The 19,320-nt window shown below is 36.6% G+C and overlaps 2 protein-coding genes across 2 annotated transcripts in view; both read left to right on the top strand.

The window, feature by feature from the left end:
* The window catches only part of pax3b (paired box 3b), a 107,133-nt gene that overhangs the window by 26,390 nt on the left and 61,423 nt on the right, over positions 1 to 19,320 (top strand). The gene's annotated exons all lie outside the window — the stretch shown is intronic.
* LOC120531005 (E3 ubiquitin-protein ligase rnf152) lies at positions 1,909 to 5,371 on the top strand. Its single transcript, XM_039755907.1, has one exon. It carries the CDS (start codon positions 2,318 to 2,320, stop codon positions 3,050 to 3,052), a length of 735 nt encoding a protein of 244 aa, XP_039611841.1. The 5' UTR covers positions 1,909 to 2,317; the 3' UTR covers positions 3,053 to 5,371.

The following is a 19,320-nucleotide window of genomic DNA, read 5'->3' as shown; positions in this document are numbered from 1 at the left end:
CTTGTTCATTTTATAAAGTGTCTGCATAGTTAAACTTGTTAGGCTCTGTGTTTTTGTGTGTGTGTGTGCAGGTATATTTCATGTGTATACAACCTGAAAGAATTCTGCATAATATATAGAACTCATATGTATGGCTAAGTTTAAAAGGAAATCATGTTCAAGAAATGAAATGCATTCATTACATAACACACGCCTACACATAAACGAAATGCACTTGTATAAAACTGAGGCACATTATTTCAGCTTTAATGCCTCAGTTTGTCAAAACTATGTTGGCTTTAACTGTATTGTGTTTCTAAGAAATCTCAGCATCTTAGGATTTTAGCTATTTGAGGCTTCATTTTTAAAATGTAGTACACACAAACACACACACACACATTTTAGTGTTCAAAAGTTTGGTATCACCTGAAAAGGTTAATAATTTTGATACTATCTTATCAAGGTATCATTATGTTCATTTTAAAATACTGCAAAGATATTTGTTGCAAAGGACTGATTTACAATTTATAATAATTATATAATTTCACATATGAAAGCAAAGCCCCAAATTCAGCAGCCATTACTCTAGTGTCCTGATGGTAAACTCCCTTACCTCATGCTTATTTATAAAATAAAATGTTTAAATGCTAATATGTAATAGAGAATCCTTTGTAAGTTTGACAGAGCAGATGAAACATGTTATTCTGTTCAATAAAGCAAAAATTTCCTTGTGTGGCAAGGTACTGGCATTTGTAAAGTTCATTACTCCAAAAAATGGGGGTGTTCATTCATGTGAATAATAAACATAAAGCAGTCATTTCAAGCAGCATTTAAAATTTGTAATTTCTATATTTTATATTATTCTAAAAGCCAATGTTTTAAATCATTTTAATAGTACCTTGACCAAAAGCTATTAATTTCTATCACAAACAATAAAATGCCTGGGTAATTTGAAACTTTTAAATACTGGTCTCTGTGTATGTGTGTGTGTGTGTAAATATACAGTGCATTGTACAGACTAGCCATGATTTGATCAAGCAAGTTTGAGAATGTGCTGTTTATAGTAGATAGATAGATAGATAGATAGATAGATAGATAGATAGATAGATAGATATTAATGTATTCAGGTCATACTACTGTTTCTAAAGTCTCATTATGGAATTTATTTGCAAATTACTTTTACTACTATTCAATACATATAATAAATAGTGATTGTAAAATTGCATAAAGCCATATTCAACTACAATTTGTTTGTGTATAGCCCAAAAATCAATGAGCTTTAATATTCCCTATTTAACTGACAGCTCCCCACCTTAGACTCAGTGAAGACAAGCTATTCTATTTACAAACCCATACGTAATTAATTATACTGTATCCCCACGATAAAACCGAGCAATTCTGGATTGTCTGAATTATATGAATACACTGAAAAACCTATTCGCCTGGAAGATATTTTTAATATTTTTGTATGTTTCATTATAGGGCGAATGACAAATTAATGTAAATCAATCCTACTAGAGCGTGTAGACTGCTTCATCAAATGTTTTAAAATCGCTGCCAATGAAACAAGAACACAATTATCACCACAAAAATGTAATGTCATTCTTCAGTATGTGTTGCTCATTATGAAACACGCAAAGATTCTAAACTATCTCTATAAAACAGACACTCAATTAGGTGCAATTTTCCTTAATGCGATTGAACAGTACCTCCCAAATTTCTTAAGACAATTATTAATGACGTTTTCTTTTTTCAATAACGAATCACGTCCATAACAAAGGAGCATAGAACTGTTGTATACAATCAATGGCTTAATAAATACTGAAATAAACTTTATTGACTCAGATGAAAGCATTAAGAGTTATTATTATCATTAACTGTGGACAAATCATATGCAGGAACAGCATACTCATTACGTTAAACGTAGAGAGAGGAAACCGCGTCTTTGTCTCCCATCGCAATGCTGTTTGGGGGTATCAGCGCTGAGCATCATAATCCTTCTGTCTCTAACAAAAAAGCTCTCGTAAAGAGAGGCGACGGCGGAGAGATAGCGACGCCTCTGCCCCGTTCTACGGCTGCAGCTCAATGGGATTATTTCGTCTCTTTATACGTTAATACACCGGGCACATAAATCGCCGACATTACATCACTGGGTTTCCGTTCCAGGCGTGCAAGGAGACGCGGTTTAATATTTAACAAGCGAGATCAAAACAGCCAGGCAGAGGGCAGCGCAAGGAAGATCATGGGATCCAGCACAGAAGACCGTACATAAACAACCATAAAGAAATTGTGATTGTATGCGAATCGCAAGGTCTTTTTCCGAGGACCAAAACATGTCATGGCAGGGGCGAACACCAGCACTGTGGAAGCTGCGGAAGCAGCCCCTTACGAGGAATACGAATGCAAGATCTGCTACAATTACTTTGACCTGGATCGCCGCGCTCCAAAGATCCTGGAGTGTCTGCACACCTTCTGCGAGGAGTGCCTGACCACCCTGCACCACCGGGAGGAGCGGCCATGGCGCATCGGCTGTCCGATCTGCCGACACCGAACCCCCGTTCCAGAGTACCGGATCCACAATCTGCCCAACAACACCAAGGTGACTGAGGCTTTCCCTTCGTACATAGAAGCGGATCCATTACCCCAAGACCCTCCCCACCCGCGCCACCCGGCTTCCCCAGCGTTGCCAGAGGAGGCGTCGGCGGCCACCCCAGCGCACATCAGCGGGGGAGGTGGCAACAACAGTACTGGAGGAGGTGGTGGCGGTGGCAGCGGCAACAGTAGCAGCAGGGCACATTCGACGCGCTACGAGAGCTGCCAGAACTGCAAGCGAGCCGCTCTCACAGCGGCCTGCGTCTGCGTCATTTTCTCCTTCCTCTCCATGATCGTGTTGCTCTTCACGGGCCTGATCTTTGTGCACAACTACAACAACCCCCCCTCACCCGTGGGACCTGTCTGCTTGTCTGTGGCCAGCATTTTAGCCATGTTTTCTGTGGTTGTCACGTGGGTCATTTGCTGGCTCAAGTACCGACCGGACGGCGGCAGAGCGTCCGCAAACAGGAGGGGCACTTGAGCTTAATATGGAATGACTGACAGACAGACCGAGCGGGGCATTCTAGCTCCCCGCCTTGTCTCTGCAGGGTTCATTTCTTTTTTCCTGATTTTACCAACCCCGTTTTTTTTAGACTGTTTACAATCTTTATACAGTTTTAAATATCAATAGTGTTAGGTTTGCTTAGGTGGTATTTGCTTAAAAACGGAGAAGGTATAGGAGCGCAGAGTGCCACTAAAATTAGGGTAACCTATTGTTACCAACAACCTAGGCGAAAACAATCACTTTGGACTACTGACATGCGTCATTTTAACTCAGTTATTTACAACACGTTAAAGCGCTTGGGAACAAAAACAATTTTGAGAGATTGGTTTAACATTGCCGCAGTTTATTGGAAAAGCGAGGATCGTTCTATTAGACATTTTCACGGCATTTGGCGTTTTAAGAGATTTCCTGCCTGCAAATCTACATTGTTTCCTTTAAAAACTGCATTAAACAGAATGACACGATAGGCGCAGTCGATTTGTTATTAACGCATTTAATTTAGGCGGATTTTGTCCATATATTGTCTGCACATAAAGGAGTCAATGACATTTTGTTACTTTTACGTTTTTTACTTGAAAACATAGGTTGTGATGGCGACTGCATTCACTTTGGACCCTTTTCTGTCCTTAATATGTTTGCACTTAAAAGAGCTCTTGGTCGTTTTTTTTCCAAGATGTGAATACAAGCAACATTTATTATTGCAGCTATTATATGTAGATTTTGATGGCGATTGTTGATGCGGCAGAGTTGCTATAAGACGCCTGAAAAGACTTTTACTGACTTGTTTTTACCATTTACTGCATATCTTATGTATAAACAATTGTTTTTTTCTCCGATTGAATACTAGTAAAGCGTCTACAGAATGAGCCATATGTTGCGCTTGGTGTAACCGATTCAATGGCCCGTACTCGCATATGACGTCATCTACACATTTATGCAAAGCACCTGCGCGTTTCACAATGAAAGACGGAAAGAAAAGTAACTGAGCACCTCTGTCTAGTACCACTGCGCTTTTGAAATCTTCCCCTCAGTGGTTTGGCTTGTAAACAGTGATGTGTAACTGCTGTCTTACTGTAGTTGTGTTACATGACAAAGAGTAGAAACAGTCAGGCACAAATGTGAAATGTATAGTGTTAGTATTTTGAGATTAACTTCAAAAATCATATGAAATTGTGGAAAGCGCCCTTATTACTCAGTGTTATTTTATGTCTCTATGGCAACCTGCTACCATAAACATGAGAGGACCCATCAAAATTTCTCTCACGTGTCTTCCCTGCATATGCAAACTATCCATCAATATTTCAGTTTGATTTTCTAGAAAATGACTGTAGAATATGACATCAGGCAATGCTGCATCTCAAGAAAACTTTGCAGCTGTTCACCTCACATTGTTGGGTGCAATGCAGTCAGCTCAGAGCTATGCTGGTGCTTTGTCTTTTACAAAGACTTAAATGCTCACCATTTCTTCAACTACTCCATACTGTCAAGGATTTGGAATTATGCAGCTACTGAAAAGGCAGATTTAAATTTCATGATCTCCTGGCTAAAATTTCTCATATGAAAAAGCCTTAAAGTGTCCCATATGGATTACAAAAAAAGGGCTCAAAATGGTAAAGTAGTCATTTTAAATTCAAGCCTGGCCATAGACTCACCGCTTGACCTTAAATGAGCAAATCACTTTGCGTCTTGTGCTCTCCTCCTCCACATGGGATTGAAAGCCCAGGTTCTGATGTACTAAAGGTGAAAACAGTAGCAGGATTCAACATAAATTTCAACCCCATGCCTCTGCACTTGCATAAATGTGAATATTTTTTCAGTCATACATTCTTCTGTTCTCACGTTTTCTGTATTTGCAGTTGTGAATGTGGTTTTCTTGCCTGTGATCCTGTTCTGTGTTAGATAAACCGCACCCTGCACATTTTCACTAATAAACATTCATTTTTATAATGGTAAAATGCTTAAGCCTTAGATTACCTGCAGGTCCTTAGACTACCAGTAAGATTCAGTTTTAAAGTTGTTTGATATGTTTAGCTTTTGTTTTTTAAAATGTAGAGTAAATTGATGACTGCATATAATAAAGATAAAAGAGGACAGAGAATCCGATTTTGCCCATTTTCTCCCTCTGTATTATTTTAAGAGTGCTGCTGATTTTTCAAATGTTAGTAATCAATAACTTTTTGATTATGAAATGATTTCACTTTTTGGAACCTTTTGGCTTATTTATTTATTTATTTAATGATGTTTGTATGTAATAATTTATTTGTTTATACAGTTATAAAACTCTTTTTATCCTTATTTTAGTCTCTGATTCTTATCCCAGTGTCGGTTTCTTATTATTATACAGAGAAAGTGAATGCTGATGTTAAGATTCAGTGCTTGGAAATCAAAAAAAAAAAAAGGAGAAAAATGCCTATCCTGTGCCCAATCAATAAATAACATGACATTCTCAATTCCACTTAATCCAAGTCAAGGCTGTTATGGGGCAGAGCCTATCGCAGTACCACTACATGCAAAACAGGAAACATCCCTAGACAAGGCACAGTGGTAGTGGCACATAGGTGGCGCAGTGGTAGTGCTGCTGCTTTACAGTAAGGAGACTGTGGAAGATTGTGGGTTTGCTTCACGGTTCCTCCCTGTGTGGATACTGCTTTGAGTACTGAGAAAAGCGCTATATAAATGTAATGTATTATTATTATTACCCCATCACACACAGTCACTGTCACACAGAGCTAATGCTGAACAGCCAGTCACTCTAACCAGTATGTCTCTGGGAATGTGGGAGGAACACCAGAGGACCAGGAGACAAACAACACAGACACATTTTACATTAACAATGTCTGAGTGCTGGATTCAGACTCTGGAGATTGAGTCTGTGAGGCCACTCTGCAGCCAGAAATGGCTGGGATACAATATTCAGTTAATGTGTTATCAATCTAACCTCATTGCAAACAATGGGGTGCACTCACAGAGGTTAGCTCTGCTATCCCATAGTGTCAGTAAAACTGGATTTAACTTTCCAGACTGGTAAACTGTCTGTGTGGAGTTTGCATATTCTTACCATACCTGCTTGGTCCTCCTCTGTTCTCTAGTTTCTCCCAGAGATGCACATGTTAGCTTTAGTGACAACTTCAATTGGCTCAAAGTGAGTAAGCATGCCTGGTTTTTTTCCCTGTGATTGGCTGGAGTTGCCTTGAAGCTGCTGCTTCCAGCTGTGATGTCTCAGGAATCTGTGCCTGAAAAAGTAGGTCCGGAAAATAGACATTCAGACAAAAAAGAAAAAAGCAATCTGTCCAGTGTAATTCAATTTCTTATTTTATTTTCATAGCTTAATGGAAATTTTCACTAACTGTAATTCAATTTCTTATTTTACTTTCATAGCTTAATGGAAACTTTCACTAACAGCTTGCTCATTTTTTATTTATTGTTGTTTGTTGTGAGGTAATTCAATACATTTATAGCCGCAGGATTGGCATATGGGTTCTTTCAGGATAAGACAAGCTCAGTTTTCTCTGAGTGCAGCTCCCAATGGTGAAACAAATATATTAGGTCTACTGTTTTTATTTCACTTGTGAATCTGAGCATTTTGGTTTTCTGCATGGGATTTTCAAATTTTTTTTTAATTTTGCTAAAATATATCTTTACTATTCTGAAACAATCAACAGTTTTGGGATACCATGTAAAGCGAAAAAAAACGAAGACATGTTTGTGTTTAGCCAACTGGTCTTTGTAATTCCTTTTGCACGATATTCTGCAATAAATGGCAGAGGCATGTTGCACAGAGTGCAAAGTCTTTTCTGGGTGGTTTAGCCTAAACGCTTGTTTTGAGAGTTCATCATGTTCAACACAGATTTTATCACAAAACACACTGAACTCTCCCACAGATGAAGTTGGTCACTCTGTTTTTTCCGTTAACATCCGAAAAGTATTAAAGTTAAGTTTATCACAAGCTAAATAAAAAAAGCTCTGAAAAGTATTAGCATTTTACAAATGGCCATAGTGGTATTGTCCAATAAGAGTTTTTTTGCTAAGGAAAATGTAACTGGACAATTACATTTGTGAAGCACATGCCAAGACTTATTTAAAAGAATTAACAGCGACATTTTTGGAAAGCTTCTTCTTCAAATACAATGTTTTAACATTATCATTCGTATTTAAACCCACTTCTTTCTTATGCTGATATTGTTGATGATATATGATTATGGTGGAATGGTGGTGCAGCATATAACACTGCTATCTCTGATCACATGAACTGTGCTTCAGTTCCCATCTGATGTGCATTCTATGTGGAGTTTGCATGTTCTCCAGGTCAGTTACAGTTAGTGCCACCTCTAAACTTCTAAACTTAACGTGTTCATCTATTGAATCCCAAAGTGTCCAAAACTGTTTATATCGTGTGCCATTTGTTGTTGGGACAAATCATAACTCCAGGCAACCATAAACATGGTGTAATATGCATAGAAAATGAATGAATTAATATAATAATACTATTTATGGAAAGCTAATGATGTACAGGATAAAAAATGGTTTACCTTAGCATTATGTTGTTGTTCACATATATCACAGAGAGCAGTTCATTATACATGGGCCTATCAAAATGAATGTCTGCAATATTTTATAAAAATGTATGTATTATTTTGCATTGCTGCAAGTATAGTTAGTATGCCCAAAAAACAAAATGTTATTTCATTCAATATAAATGACACTATCAGTTTACCACAGGGGAAAAGATCCCTCTCAGCCTGAACTTACATTGAGATGGGAAGATACTGTCAAGTCCTAGTTTATATAGTTCCCATCACAATAAGTTCCATCATAATCAACTTTACAAATCAAGTATGTAAACTGTATTATATTATATAAATTCTATCTATTTTCTAACCCACTTTTTCTTGAGAGGGGTTGCAGGATCCTATCCCAGCCAGCAGAAACCACAAGGCAGGAGCAATCCCTGGACAGGGCAGGAGTCCATTGCAGGGTGAACACATAGACACCAGGGCCAATTTAACAATGCCAGTTTATCTAACTAGCATGTCTGTGAACTGTTGAAGGAAACCCGGAGGAAACACAAGTGGACATGGGGAAAACATGCAAGCTTCACACTGGGAGTGCCTCAGATGTGAACTCCAGCCAACTTGTTGTGAGGCAGCAGCACTACTACTGTGTCAGCCTATATATTATATTATATTATATTATATTATATTATATTATATTATATTATATTATATTATATTATATTATATTATATTATATTATATTATACAGTTACTTGTCAAGGACAAGTAATGGAATAATTAAAAAATATTTACAAATATTTGCTATCTGTTGTCCTACATGTACTTTCAGCACCCTTCCTCTGTATTCACATGAGTGTGAAGCTCAGTCTTCCGGCACTCCCTTTCTTGAGCATGTTCCCATGAAGCCTGATTCTCAGACTCTGCTATTATTTTCAAGGTGTCTTTCTCGCCTCCTATGCAGTTTTATACTTTCCATCTTTGAAGGCGACTCTCTCAGTGTGTGGCTTTACTCTTCCTCATGCTTCTTCCATTTGCATTTCCTCTTTCATTGCATCACCAAAGCCAAACTGACCAATCAGATTGCTCTGAAGGACTGGCCACCCAGACCTTGGTGTTTTATTATATAGTGGATAGTCACATCTAGATATTGCATTTTGTGATAAATTATAGAATACAGATTTTTAATTTTAATGAGCAATTATACATTCTCTGTGTTCTGCTCTGTAATGCTTTATTGTTTTAAACCTTTCTTACAAGCTTCTGAACTTACTGACTTGAGTGAAATATTGAAGTAATAGTGTATGCAAAAGCAGGTATGCTAATGCAATGCTACTACATTAGACTCATGTTAGCATGACTAATGGGAAGGACTATCAACTTTGCTACAGGGCATGAATCAAAGATGAACTGAGTGCTGCTTACAGAAAACGCAGAGCAACAGTGTGAAAAACTTTCACATTTTTTTAAGTGTTTACATCCACATCCTTTATGGCCTCTTCTGTTTGCCACAGATGGGCATAAAGCAACAACAAAATGAAACAGAGGTTTATTAGTTGTGACTACAATAGAGAACACTGTCATCATTAACATTTAAATGATATCTTCGTGTGTTTGAAAGAGAAAAGAGAAATCATTGACTAACAGAAAAGAAAAAGAGAACTTTGTAAGAGATACTATGCTACATATAATGATGTCAGCAGGTGAATGATGGAATAGTGCTGACATGTAGGTTTTCACAAAGGTAAAGAATAAGATGTAGTAAAAGTTTACCCATTATAATTAAAGCTAAGTGGTGCTAAATAACACACATATGTGCATAAGTAGCTCTAACAGGTATTTGCATTGCTAGCACTCTGTTTCATAGTATGTCAGTACAGGTGGCTCCTGAACGACTTTACTTAAATGAAAAGTTCAATGGACCATTAAAGAGATAATTATTTTACAAATGAACAGGAATGTTTTTAGGTTAAACAGTCGCATAGTAAATAGGTAATCTGATCATGAGCTGTCCTAAACTGGATTTTGCCACTACTGCATTCTAAGTACAATCTAACATTCTCAAACCCACTTAATTCAATTCTGGGAAGTACCAAGTGTAGTAAATTAACATTCACTCCAATATAAAATCAATAACTTGTTAGCACTATTTTCATCAAAAATTCCATTTAGGAAATGGATAGTTGGATGAATGGCAACTTTAATTCAGTCCAGTTTGTAGGTATTGCAGTATGCCTTGCAAGAGATTAGGATCATTTTCAGGTCTGGCTAATCCTGCGTTTCTCAACTTTTAAGTATTTGCAACCCAAGTTTTCATAACAGTTTTAATCGCGCCCCCCCTAACTTTTTTTTGAAATGTAGATGCATATTTCATTATACCTACTTAACTTTTATCGACATTTATCTAACTCTATATTTATTGTTCTAGTATCAGAATCTAGTTTAATTTAATTTGTTTTGGTTTCAACAGATGTTTTTTTTCATATTTTTGATTCTTGTTTTTTTTTCACATCTTCGCGCACCCCTTTTTGTTACTTCACGCCCCCCTAAGGGGGTCCCGCCCCATAGGTTGAGAACCACTGGGCTAATCCATACTTTGTGTCTTCTGCTGTCTGGACAATCTCAAGCACACCAAGTTCCTGTAATGAAAAGAGTCATTAAGGTTGAAATGGACTTCAGATGAATCTAAAATACCAATCCGTTGATACAACTGTAAAGTTTAAAATGTAATGGTTATTACACATTGTGTTTTTAACTGCCTTGAATTAATTGTAATTCACGGACCAATTCGCAACATTTGGATCCTGGTTCCTGACCAAAGACCCTTTTGGGCACAATTTCTATTTATTTGCTCGTCGTGTTCATATTATTTTACTTCAATAATGATCATTTATATTCCTATGCCAAAGACGCATTGTTCGGCTCATAAATGGTTCTGTGTGTATGTGTGCCCAGTGGAAGAGTGGCCTCCCTTCTCGAGTTGGTCCCGGGCCATAATTTGTGAAATTAGAATGTGTTATGAATAATACGCCAAACCTAATCCAACAGTTATGTCAATTTTTATGTATTTATTTAGTATATAAATGGTTCAGCGATCTGTCGTTTTCAAATCAGTCTCATACTGCTTAGATTTGCTGGAATTTGCCATCTAATCTGCGGTTACCGTTGAAGCATTCTTGGCTTAAGTTGTATTGTTTATTATTACGATTGTGTTCACAACTTTGAAATAACAATGATTTAAAATATTGGATTTCAGAGCGACAGAGTGGCGTGGTGACTAGCACAGCTGCTTCATTGCAGAGACTACCGTCAAATTACGATACTGTTAACTTAAGCAATGCTTTCTTATCACAAGAGGAGTCTGACTAGTGTGACCGTTAGGGTCATTTGAGTCCCAGATGTGTGGGTGTGAGGACCTTACTAAGAACAGACGCACTCCGCCTTGACTCCAGGGGCTTCCACGATGCAGCTGGTAGAATGGTTTACGTAGGGTTCGGTAAATGACTGGGTTAAGGATTTGGGTCTGGGTTGACGGTCCTTGCAGATCTGGGGTGATCGCTCAGCTGGAGTCATATAACGCCAATACATACTCCGAATTAACCACCCTCCCTACCATTTTGTAACACAATTTTCATAAAACATAACATATGGCAATCAATGTTTATTATAAAAAAGGTAAATCGATTATAATTGATGATTAAAACATCAGCACCGGACAATACCTTCTGCGATCTTCAGACACACGCATTAGTACCATACTACAGTTTGAGTGGGTAATTCTTTTGCCCTCGCGTTTCAGTCTGGAGTGCAAGCGTATGGACCGCCAGCAAAGAATGCATGCAGTTTAACCCGGCAACAAGTATTCGTTTCTTTCTGAACAGCATGGAATCATTGGCGTTAAACTAGTTAAACAGGAAAAAAAGCCGACAGACCCCGACCAGCAGTGCTACCCCGACTTCGAAACAATCTGCAGGAGGTCGATCAGAGCTTAGGGCACAACTTAAATATGTGACCGTCAAACTAAGATTATTACATCTGGCGCTGAAAAAGGCTGCTGCAAGCGTAGCAACGACATGAACGGCTTCCTCCCAAAAAGCAGCGAGGCAGCGGGAGGTTGCCACGAATGTGCCATTTGGCCACATTTAACGGTATGCCAGTTGACGTATGCACTCAAATCATTTCCGTACACGTACCTGTATTATATAGTTCATAATGCAATAAACAGGATTGTTGTAAACAAAGAAAATCGGTAAATACAATTATATGCACAGTGTCTTCAATCTTTTTGACGATGTCAAATTACTTCTTTGCTCGTTAAGCAGAGAATGTAGTACTCGTGCTGCCATCAACCATCCACTTTCAATGGGAAAACAAAGCGCCGTACAGGAGGTGAATCTAAAATCCTTGAGAATATAGTGTATGTGTTAGGAAATGTTGCCGTCCATGTCGTATTTAGATTTAAACAGGATTTTAGTAAAAAAAAAAGTCGCTTTAGCAGTATGAAATACTTTAAATTGCATAATAATAAATCCATTTTGATATCGGTAACATCTAACAGCTTTATAAAATATTTCGTAGTACAAGGAGAAGAAATGTAAACCCTTGAATATTCTCTACGTAAAACGTTTTACGATAAGAAGTTTCGGCAATTTAAAAACCAACTATCTGCGGTGCTACAAAATACGTGCATTATCATTGTTAGTTGCTCATTTTTTATTATTTTTTTCAGGATCCTGCTTTTTCTGTACAGAACTGTACGGAGTTGGAAACACTATGCAGGATACTAATGAGTTAGCATTATCATGCAATGATTTACAAATTAACTTACATTATAACCCATTGACTTATTAATAGTGAATTAGAAAATTGATAGATGGATGGACTACACAAATTAAAAAAAAAGTATTGCTTGTATATGGATCCTACATTCAGGGTTCAATTCCAGTATCTAGCTGTTGTCTCTCTAATTTTGTTCACTTATCACCAAATATGCACATATTAGAGTATCGAGGCACTCTTCTTCTGTCCTGTGATGGAATTGTACCCTGTATAGGACGGATTCCTGTTTTGCACCCAGGTTTGCTGATATAGCCTTCACCTCCATTTGACCCTGAGCTGAATTAAGTGGGCTTGAGAGATGTATGTATTGCTGGCAAATCAATAAGGTATGCAATCAATAAATACTTTATTTTAAAAATCAACCCCGGCAATGCCAGGATAGGCTCTGGTTCCTAATGATGTCAAGCCAGGTTAAGCGGTTTTGAAGACGGATGGACTGTTTTTAATGGGAAACGTTTAAGAGAACTTGACTGGACATAAACAACTAATCTAGTTTGTATATATCAGTGAATTTATCTACAGTATTTTATTTACTCCCTTTCACAGTGAGAACTTTCAGAACGTATTTTATAGAATAATTAATATATCATGGAAAAAACAATGGTTGCATTAAATGTTCATAATAGCCTACAAACCACACAATGTTTTTATTAGACTCTATAATAACTACCAACATCCGTATTCAATAAAAAGGTTAGATTTGAGCTACACTAGCTTTACAGTTTTAATATTTAACTTGATGACAGTGGTTTCCAAAATTAAAGAAATTAGATATTTTTTTGGGGAAAGATGAATTGCTGGGCAGTATATAACAATATAACAGATGTGTGCAAATCCAATGTAAGCTAAGGGTCTTCAAAAGAAACTGAATCAGGCATTGTTCAGGTCGTCAGATGCAGTAATGTCATTTAGTCCCAAATGTTTTGGGATTGGTACTTCTTCTTCAGGGTGAGACATTCTAAAAATTTTAAAACAAATACTATATTAATATATGAAGGGATGTTTACAATATATATTCATAATATTTTACTTACAAAAAATTTAATGTTTGAAAAACCAAAGACAAGTGATTTAAATTGTTTTAACAGGGTCATTCATGGAGATCCTAGAAAGTTTATATGTTTACATTTTTTGAGAAAGAACATGCCTCAAGACTTTTTTAGAATCAGATATATAGTGTCTTAGGTGTATTTTAAGTAGGTGATTGTGAAAAAGTGTTGTAAAGATGCTTTTGTTGTAGGTTCTAATATCATTATTTTGTGATATCATTTGTTTAATTCATAATATATCTACTGCAGGCATTTTTGCAAGATAGATAGATAGATAGATACTTTATTAATCCCCAAGGGGAAATTCACATACTCCAGCAGCAGCATACTGATGAAAACAATATTAATTAAATAGTGATAAAAATGCAGTGCAAGTTAAAACAAAAAAACCAAGGTGGAGAGTGCAAGGCAGGTATAACAGACAATAACATTGTATAATGTTAACTTTATTTGTGTCCAGGGGAAAAGTTGACTTTTTACAGAAGCCCTTTAAACAAACAGATAGATAGATAGATAGATAGATAGATAGATAGATAGATAGATAGATAGATAGATAGATAGATAGATAGATAGATACCATAATGACTGAAGGAGGCGATTTGCAGGCATATTGCTGTTTATATAAAGGAGGCCCTGTAGCTATTCCTGACACAATTCTGCTGAATAATTTGATGGCTGAAAGTCCTCATTGTTAGTGTGTCAATGACAGGATGTCCAGCATTGTTCATAATGGCACTCAATTTTGTTTGAATTCTAGCTCGTTTTAGGAATATTTAATGTTTTCCGAGTTCCAAATGTAGGCATTTGAGAGAAACTTTAAAACAAGCTGTTGCAGGAGGCCAAGCACAAAATCTTCTACACAATAAATAATTTGTATTATTATTCAGGTTACATGGAGGGAGTATATATGGAAATGTACCTTTACTTGCACTATTGTGAATAACATTAATGTTCTTTGAATAAGATGATAATAAAGCACAGCTATCTCACCCATCTGCTAGATTGCTTGCCTGGTTGTTGGTTGTGTGCCTGTTACACCTGAGTGGTGTCTTGTTGCGATTTATCAAGTTATACAGCAGAATCATCCATTCTGTTTATGGGCTGCTCTGCATTTTTAGCTGTTTGTTTTAAGAAACTATATAAGCATTATAAGTCAAGCTAAGCTCTATTTCTGTTTAACATTCAAGTATTTTAACATGAAAGTTTGTGTGTTTTTTAATGCTAGTAGGAGCTGGTGAGATTAAAAATGGGTTCTGTGTAAAATACAGAGGCATATTCAAAAGGTATGATAGTCATGGTCTTTACTGAGCACAAGCTTGAGGAGCTTGCTCAGATTTAGTTATTATATGATAGCTACAAAACTACATAGCCATGGAGTATTTACATATGTAAGCAGATGTCAGTTTAAGTAAAGATAAAGATAGATGCCAATATTGTTAATTAAACTATAAACCTGGTCATGCCAACATAAGTTACATTTGACAAAGAACATGGCTAGTTGAGGAGGAAAAGAAAAGAAATACTCCATTTAATAGCAAGCATATCTAGAGAAAAACAGGCAAGGTCATAATTCTGGTGAACTAGGCCAGCTTGCTGCGGTACCCCTTCAGGGAGACATCCAGTATAACACAAGGTGAAGTTGTACACGCTATAAGATATGGTGTTTTGGTCCTGTGTCAGTAACCACTGCTGCCTAAGGTCACTGTGGACAGGAACAGCAGCTTAGTTTAATTAGTGGACTAAAAACATCAAACAGCAGGAAGTCAAGACTAAGAAGAATGGAATATAAACGAGTCAGCAACAGCAATGATTAGAAAACTTTCATTTTTCTTATATTATAAAATATTTGCTAAAATTGTTACTTCTTGGTATCCTTTTATTATTTGATAACCTTGCTTACCTTCCAGGCGATACTACTGCTGACATCCCACAAAACAGTACATATTGATCTGCAATTAATTTTATGACCAGGGTTAACTTTAAAGTATCTTTATAATTTTTAGAAGACCTGTATGCAGAGATTGTTGTGTATGATGTAAAATGTATGTATTAATAAGATCTGTTAAGTAAATGGAGCAGAAACTGTTTAAAGCTACTTCCTACATTCCAAAGACATCAGGTTAGTTTAATTGGCAGCTCTAAATTGTCCCTGTATGACTTTGTATAAATATATTTGTGGTTGTACCTTGTGATGGATTGGAGTCATGTCCAGAGTTGGTTTACAATTTTCCTCTAAACTGCATAGGATAGTTACTAAGTGAATGCAAGGAAGACTGGAGGTTAGGAGGATTTTGAAATTGCCCCAAGATTTCTCAGGAAATCAATGTTGAGACTTAATTACAGGAGCTGTATAGTCATGCTTATTTCTATTTCTGTAGATAGTTGTGGTAGCATTTAGAATGAACTAAGGTGTTAGAAATAAAATAACCTTAAGCAGAGTTTGAATAAAGCATTTCAATAGTCAATTATACTTAAATGAAATGTATGATTCAACTTTCCTGTATCCTCCATGTGACAAAGCACCACATACTTCTATATGTATTAATTGCATGAGTGGTTCTTCATCTTGTATGAGGCAGTAATCCACCTATCTCATAAAACTGTTCAGGACTGGAGAAGGCCTGGAAAAACAGAACAGGATCAACCTTAAAAGGAAGAGCAGTCCAGTTTCGGGTACATTCCTGCAAACATTTACACTGGGCTAATTTAGTACCCTCATTTACATATCACACATATCTTTGCGATGTGGAAGCCAAACTGGGGTCCACACAGATGTGGGAAGAACATGCAAACACCATAGAAATAATGTACAAGTCTGGTTCAAATGTGGCGTCCCGGAACTGTGAAACAGATGTGTAACCAATAGTAAATTCAAGTTAGTGCTAACGGGGAGATTAATGCCAGAGACAATGCCTGATTCAGAGGAGCTAATATTCTGGGCTACTAAATTAAAAAGTGACATCATAAAAAATAACGGTCAAATCTACTGCAGCTTCACCCATACACTTCAGTAAAACGTTTTGGGGAGCAACATTTAGAAAGCTAAATGAACATAACCTTTAAATTTATTATAGAAATTGACAATGGATACAGAAATCGAAACACTTCAGTAAAGGAACATACTATTCTGCAAGTGTTTTAACACATACAGCATTTAAAACGTGCCACGCATTTTCTGCCGTCGCAATTGTAATCTTTAACTGTTAGATACAATAGGTGTGCTTTCATTAAGCGCCCTCTACTGGCCAAAGCTGCGGCGTTTAGTCTGCCGCTTTACTGCTTGCTGATTTGCATTTTGAAAATTATAATCATACGTAGTCAGTTTCAAGTCCACAGTCCAGTTATAAAGCTAATGTTTTTTTTACTAACTACATTTGCTTATATTAACTTTTTTTCAGTTTTGAGGTATACGTTTCCTGAATAAGCATTTCAGTGTAACTTGAAAATATTAAGAGAACAAAATTGAAAAAAGAATATACAGGTTGCATTACTGGGAAAATACAGTTGGAGGATTGCCTAGTAAAGTGTAAACAATTAATTAAAAAAATCATTGGAATATAATTACATTAAGTATCAGAATATTAGGTAAAATAGGGAAAATATGTTGAATATAGACAGAATCCATTTAAAATGCAAGAAAGAAAAGACGGGTTTTTTGGTACAGTTTGAAAGTTAATTTTATTGAACCCTGACAAGGACTCTAGGGAAGAATTTGAGACAACAGAAGTCACAAAGCTAAATGTCGATTTTTGAGCATTGCACATATGGGCCTTTGAAATAGGGAATAGGCCAGTAATAAAAATGTCATTCCTCTGCTGATAGGTTGACTTGAGAAATGTGCTGATGACAAGGAGTCTGAGACATTGTCATCTACAGTGTGTAGCGTAAATTGGAGGATAATATGATACTGATCTAGAAGGCCAGTATATTCAGACTGATCAGGTGATCATTGCATTAGAACCTAGGGAATATAATTTTAAATCATTGTAATCTTTTAAAACTAGGCCCAAAAAATTCATTTAAACAAGAATTCCAATAATATGAAGAGGTAATGATGCAATGGTTTTTTTTCTGAATTGGAGAGGAAGCATATGATGATATTTTACAAGTGATCTAACAACTATACTGTAAAAAGGTGACATTGCAAGTGTGGTGTGCTGTTAGCTACAACAACAGAGGACAACTGCAGAACAGAGCTATACAGAGAGGCAGCAATACTGGCTTAGTAAAGCTGGAAATCCCACAAGAAATGTTCAGCTGTAGGAGGATAGAGGATATCTAGTGATGTGACTGAGGTGGGCAGTGACCTACTTTATGGCCAGTGTGCCTCCAGTAGTGATCTTCATATAAAACTATGTATCATTAACATAAAACTGGAACATGAAGTCATGCTGATGAATCAAACATTTCAGTAGCAATACATACATAAATGCTAGACATAAGTACACTGTTTTTTCCAAGACACCATAGGAGAGAGGGCATAGAGGATTTCCACTGAAGACAATGAATTCCATGTGACTAAAACGGTAATCATCAGTGCCAGGGAGGTCAGAAGAAGGATTGTTTTCCCCTCATCTGTATTGATAGCCAACATCAATGTGTTTGTGAATGACCATTCACCGTGTGCACCATCATTAAGTTTATATGCATATTTTATTTACATATTACTCATTACTGAAATGTTATGTTTTATTCCATCATGGTGTGTGTGCTTTACTCTAATTATACATTTATATGCATGGCACTTTGAGCTTGTAGATATCTAATAGACACTACAGGAATATGAATAATTAAGAATAAATTAAGCAATGCAGAGGGACATTAAGGGTTGTACCTATGCAAAGTGGCATGCAGCATTAAGAGAGCCTAGCAAAAAATTCTGATTAACTGTGAGAATGGTGAACAAAGTACAGTAACACATAAAAAGATCATTAAGTCCTGGAAAAGCAAAAGACAAGTGAGAGGCAAGTACGGTTTAGAAGGGACGAGCCATAGAAGAGAATGGAGCTGTAGTGTTGAAGACAGGAAGACCAGATGTCTTTTTGAACAGAGTTTTTGTTCCAGTTCTGCATCCATAAGTCTTGAGCTTTCACAATTCATCTTTGCAATATGAGCAATAACAATTCCACAGATATTGTCTAGTCATGTCTTGTACAATCAAATTTGCGATATATCAGAGTATAATTGTAAAGGTGGACAATACCCTATGACCTAGGTGGAAAAGACACAAAGAGTAAAGAAAGAACATCATTTGACGATATTTAACAATTCCTTTGGAAATCAGGAAATCTAAAGGGTGACCAGCAGTGGATATAGGAGAGTGACCTGAATATGAAGACCTAAAAGAGTGCTAAAAGTGTTAAACTTTGTAGTTAGATTAGTGGATTGGCAATGTACCTGCCTGTTGTTTGGTGCTTTGCAGAATGCTGGAAGTGGAACTTTACTGTCACCTTCATTGTCATTTGCATGCTTCCTCTACCAAGTTAAAATTAAAGTATGTTTACATGTGCACACATGCACCAAGCACAGGTATATACACTCACACACATACACACACACATGCACACTTATACAGTATATCTATATATACTATATATACTACATACTGTACATATTATACAAATACAGCATACCTTAAGTACTACATATACTGTATATACAGTATATAGTATATAAACTGTATATAGAATGTGCAGTGTTTGTGTGTGTATACATCTGTGCTTTATACATCAAGTTTTTTGTGCCTTTGTTGTATGTTATATTGTGTTTTACTTTACTTACAGTGGGTGCGACAGTAGTAGTAGGAGAAGGAGTAGTAATGGTAGAGTAAAAATCATACTCCGAT

The sequence above is a fragment of the Polypterus senegalus genome, chromosome 1 (assembly GCF_016835505.1).
Source record: "Polypterus senegalus isolate Bchr_013 chromosome 1, ASM1683550v1, whole genome shotgun sequence".
NCBI lineage: Eukaryota > Metazoa > Chordata > Cladistia > Polypteriformes > Polypteridae > Polypterus > Polypterus senegalus.
Note: the sequence above shows the minus strand (reverse complement) of the source record. Positions and strands in the feature narration are given on the sequence as shown.